Here is a 4,366-nt window from a genome sequence, read left to right as displayed (position 1 = left end):
GTGGGTTCGATCCCTGGGTCAGGAAGATCCCCTGGAGGAGGGCATGGCAACCACTCCAATATTCTGGCCTGGAGAAACCCTATTCTTGCCTGGGAAATCCCATGGACACAGGAGCTTGGCAGGCTACAGTCCTTGGGGTCGCAAAGAGTTGGACATGACTGAGTGACTAACACTTTCACTTTTTTCACTTTTTCTTTTGCATTCTGTGGGGCACAGCTTGGGAAACACTGGATTAAGACACTGTCCTGCCCATCAGGGGTGTGCATACAGCACTATTTTCACAGTGTTTGTGGGGCAAACAATCTGAGTGTTTGGGGTGGATTTGTACCTACTGATTCATCTGTCTTGCCTGGAACCCACGAAATCCTTTTGCAGGATGGTTTCCTGAGATAAGAATGTGGCATGGACAGAGTGTGAACCACTTCTGCATGAAAGCACCATCCTTAGCCCCCACTTTGAGACAGTGGTTCTTTAATCTTCCTGATTCCAGTATTAGCAGGTGGTGGTGGGAATGCTCCACAGCCCTTAATTAAAAAAAAATTTTTTTTAAGATTTTTATTTTGATGTGGAATTTTTAAAAAGTCTTTATTGAATTTGCTCTGCAGTATTGCTTCTGTTTTATTTTTTGTTTTTTGTTTTTTTTTGGCTGTGAGGCATGTTATAGTAAAGCTCTGACCTTGGAAATGATTTACTTTATAACTGCAGTAAGATTGATGGTGGCCCTGTCGAGAGCTCCCTTCCCTGCCTTCCCCAGTGGCTCCTCAGTGGGGAGGGAAAAGGGGCAGAGAGTCTTGGAATTGCTCACCTGAGGGGCGTTTCCTGCCTGCACAAGCCAAGCGTCGTGTATGTTGCAGCTGAAAGATTTAGAATCGTCATTCAGCCTCTAACAGGGCTACTAAGAGTAGGTCCTCACACTGGCAGCGGCACCTGGGCGTGACTTCGACATGCACGTTCTCAGGCCCCCAGAGCCGGCGGCAGACCCTGCATCCCTGGTGCGGACCCTGCTGGTGTGTTTTCCCAGCCCCACCCCCTGGGGTTCCCATGAAGTGGCACTGCCCTGGACCCATGGTTCTTAAAGCAGGGTCTCCTGGACACAGCTCTGGACTCACCCTCAAGCTTGTTCAGAGCCACTCAAATTCTTAGTCCCTGGGTGTTGACAGGAGGCAGTGGGCATGCTCCCTGGGGCTTCCCAATGCTCAAGGAATGAATCTATAAAGTCATTCATTCTCCGAAGTGCATTTCAGGGACTTGGAAGTAGAGAGGAGCTGAAAAGGTCGCTAAGTGGTTAATAATAAAAGCTCACCAAACTTCCTTGCTGAAGATTTGAGTTGTGGCTCTGGACCTGGGCCCAGGGATGTTTTAACAACCCTCCAGGTGGATGGACCCTTGAGAGGTTCGAGAGTCCCTAGACTGCAGTTACCATTGGTCATGTTGGGCAGGAAGGCAGCCTTATTGCAGCCTCTGCCTGCCGGCCTGAGGTTGACTCCAGGCAGCTGCCCATTTCTGCTGCCCCTTCCCCTGATAGCAGGCCAAGGGTGCTGCCAGGGAGACGTATTCTGCCCAATGGCAGTAACGTGCTCACTTGGGCTCTGGTGGAGAAGAAGACGTAGTTTTGAAGTGGGGGCGTTTCTTTCTTCACCTTTTCCCTAGTCCAGCCTTGATGTAGCCCCCAAGCCAGCCTCGCACTGGGTCCTCAAAAGCCGGCAGTCAGAAGGTGGAGGCCTGGACCTGGCCTGCCCTCCCCACATGCCCTGGGCTCAGCCTGTCTCTCCGGCTCCCAGAGGCTCCTCCTTGTCTCTGAGCCGACAGAGGCCCTTGAGCTCAGGCTCCCAGGGAGGCTGCCCGCCGCTTTCTTCCAGGACTCTCTGTGGGAGTCCAGGCTTACAGATGTTTTTCTCCAAAGGTATGTAGGCCTTTGCTGTGAAGAATTCGGTAAACATGGAGATGCTCGATGCAAGAAAGATGAAGATGGAAGAAGGTAAAGCTCAGGTCTTCACAGTGGGTGGGGTTGGCCGAGGTTGGGGCGTGGCGGGGGTGGGGGAGATGCTGAGGTGGCTGCTCTTGTCACACTGGCGCGAGGATCTGGTGGCTTGGAGAGACAGAGGGGCAGGTCTCTGGGTAGTTTCATCTCTGTCCTGTACAGTGGATGCCCTAACCCGCAGGACCCCAGAGTTTTGCGTCTGCTTTCGGCAGGCAAGGACGGGTGGTCACATCTGTGCCCGGAAGCTTGGATGCTCTCCTTCTAGAGCGAGGTGACGTCACGTATCCTATCTCCCCCCAGGCACAGTGACACCCTTGCTGGGACCTGGAACCTTCCACAATGCTCTTCCTCATGGCCCTATCTCCGAGGAGCTCTCATTTCCCCACAAGGGGGCCTGGGAATCACTTTAGAATCTGCCTCTTCTCTTGAGTTCTAGTGCTTTTCACTGAATTCAGGCTGAACCTTTTAAGTCCCCTGCCTCTCCAACTCATATCAAAATGACCAAAGGACTATAAAATTAGGGCAAGTAGGCAACACCTGAGGAAATAGAGGAGGAGAAGCTGCGGGAGGGAAATTTGGAGGCCTTTCTTCTGGACCAAGTGAAGCTGCAAAGGAAAGAAAGAAGATCTGACCTGGAAGGACTTGGTATTCACAGAGGGATGGGCTGCTTGGCAAACTAATGGGTGGATTTTCCAGTAAAGCTTCCCCCACCCCAGACACCCAAAACTTCTGGCCAGCAGCTAAAGTGAAAAGCTTATGTATGTGTGAGCCTGTGAGACTTGAGTTCAAACCCACCATGTGCTAGCTGAGCAGGATGGACAGCCTTGGGCTTGTCCTCTCTTAAAGGGGGATGACATCCATTATCAGGTGTAACAAGGATTAAATGAAAAAGGCAGTGAGACTCAGCCAAGATGTTCATAGTTGCTGCTCACTGATTACTCTGTGCCAGGTACTGTGCTAAATAAAATCTTTACATATATTGCTTCCTTCAATCCACAAGAAAGCTCTTTGGGGTTGGTCTTTTTCTAATCACTGCTTTACACACAAAGCAGCTGAAGTTAAGGAGGGTCAGAGACTTGCTCGAGATTCACAGATAAGAAGATGGGGTGGAGAGGGTGGAGAATGAATTTGAACTCAGATAGTCCAAGTGCAAAGCCCATGCTTTCAACCCCTGAGCCACACTGTTACAAGTCCTTGACTTATATTACTTTATTTCATCCTTCCTATAGCCTTATGGTAGCCATTTTTACTGGTGAAATGACACAGGTTTATAGGTTAAACAATTTGATGTATGCAAAGATTTGAAACCAAGCCTGTTGGACTCCAAGGTCCCACTCTTGACAATTGTTTTCCTTAATTAATATACTCTGTGGAGTGTCATTCTGTCTCCCAACTTTACAGATTTTCCAGTAAAGCTCCCCCCACCTCAGACACCCAAAACTTCTGACCAGCAGCTAGAGTGAGAAGTTTATGGATGTGTGAGCCTGTTAGATTTGAGTTCAAGCCCACCATTTTATTCCCACTGAATACAGGGGGTGGAAGGGCTATCACACCTGATGGGGAGAAATCCAGACTCTGATTCCTCTGACCCCTAAAGAATGGAACCATTGCCGCGAGTGCCTCTAAATTGCCTGTGTTTCTCTTTGCCAGTAGAACTCACTGAGAACATCGGGCTCCCAGTGAATCTGCTTGACAAACACGACCCGTGGCCGGCCTATGTCACATACACCTCCCCGATGGTGAAGAGACTCATAGAGAAGAGCAAGGCCAGAGAGCTGGAGTGCCTGCAAACGGTGGAGGAGAGTCGGCGGGGGGGCAAGCAGAGCAAGCCAGCCAGCCTCATCCAGCTGAAGAGGAGGAAGTCTTCCAAGTCCTCAGGCACTGCCACCTTCAAGGACCTGAGGTCCGAGACCATGCTGTCTGTGTGGGGCCCCCTCACCATGTCGGCCATGGGGCCCCCGGGGGTCCCAGAGCCCCTCCACTTGCACTCAGACTCCAAGGCGAGTCCCACCACCAGCTACAACAAGATCATCTTTGCCCGGGCGCCCACCATGAGGACGCTCCCTTACACGGCTGGGCGGCCGTCAGAAATGTTTTGCCTCTAGCCAGAGTCCCCGCAGCTGACCCCCGAGCTTGTATGGCAATTAAGTGCCGTTTGCCACACATTGTGTGGCGGCCCTTGCGTTGGAACTCGCCCCTGCTGGTGCAGAGGTTGGCTGAGATCAACCCCAAGGGATGGGGGCCATGGGTGGGCGGGTGCGCTCCCTCTGGCAGTGCAATTAAGTGGGCCTGGGAATGCCAGGCTCCAGTTCCTGGTGTAGATGCTTAGGACCCAGCTGAGGACGAATCAGTTCTGGTCCAGGCAGCAGACAGAAACCACACCAG

General features: G+C 51.6%; 1 protein-coding gene across 1 annotated transcript; it reads left to right on the top strand.

Moving 5' to 3' along the window:
* Nucleotides 1-1,938: 1,938 nt before the first annotated feature.
* On the top strand, nucleotides 1,939-4,086 carry CDRT4 (CMT1A duplicated region transcript 4). Its single transcript, XM_068975879.1, has 2 exons — nucleotides 1,939-1,978; nucleotides 3,632-4,086. Exons 1-2 carry the CDS (start codon nucleotides 1,939-1,941, stop codon nucleotides 4,084-4,086), a joined length of 495 nt encoding a protein of 164 aa, XP_068831980.1.
* The last annotated feature ends 280 nt before the right edge of the window (nucleotides 4,087-4,366 follow it).

The sequence above is a fragment of the Capricornis sumatraensis genome, chromosome 8, assembly GCF_032405125.1.
Source record: "Capricornis sumatraensis isolate serow.1 chromosome 8, serow.2, whole genome shotgun sequence".
Taxonomy (NCBI): Eukaryota; Metazoa; Chordata; class Mammalia; order Artiodactyla; family Bovidae; genus Capricornis; species Capricornis sumatraensis.
The sequence above is the reverse complement of the archived record's forward strand: the minus strand, read 5'-3'. Positions and strand labels throughout refer to the sequence as shown.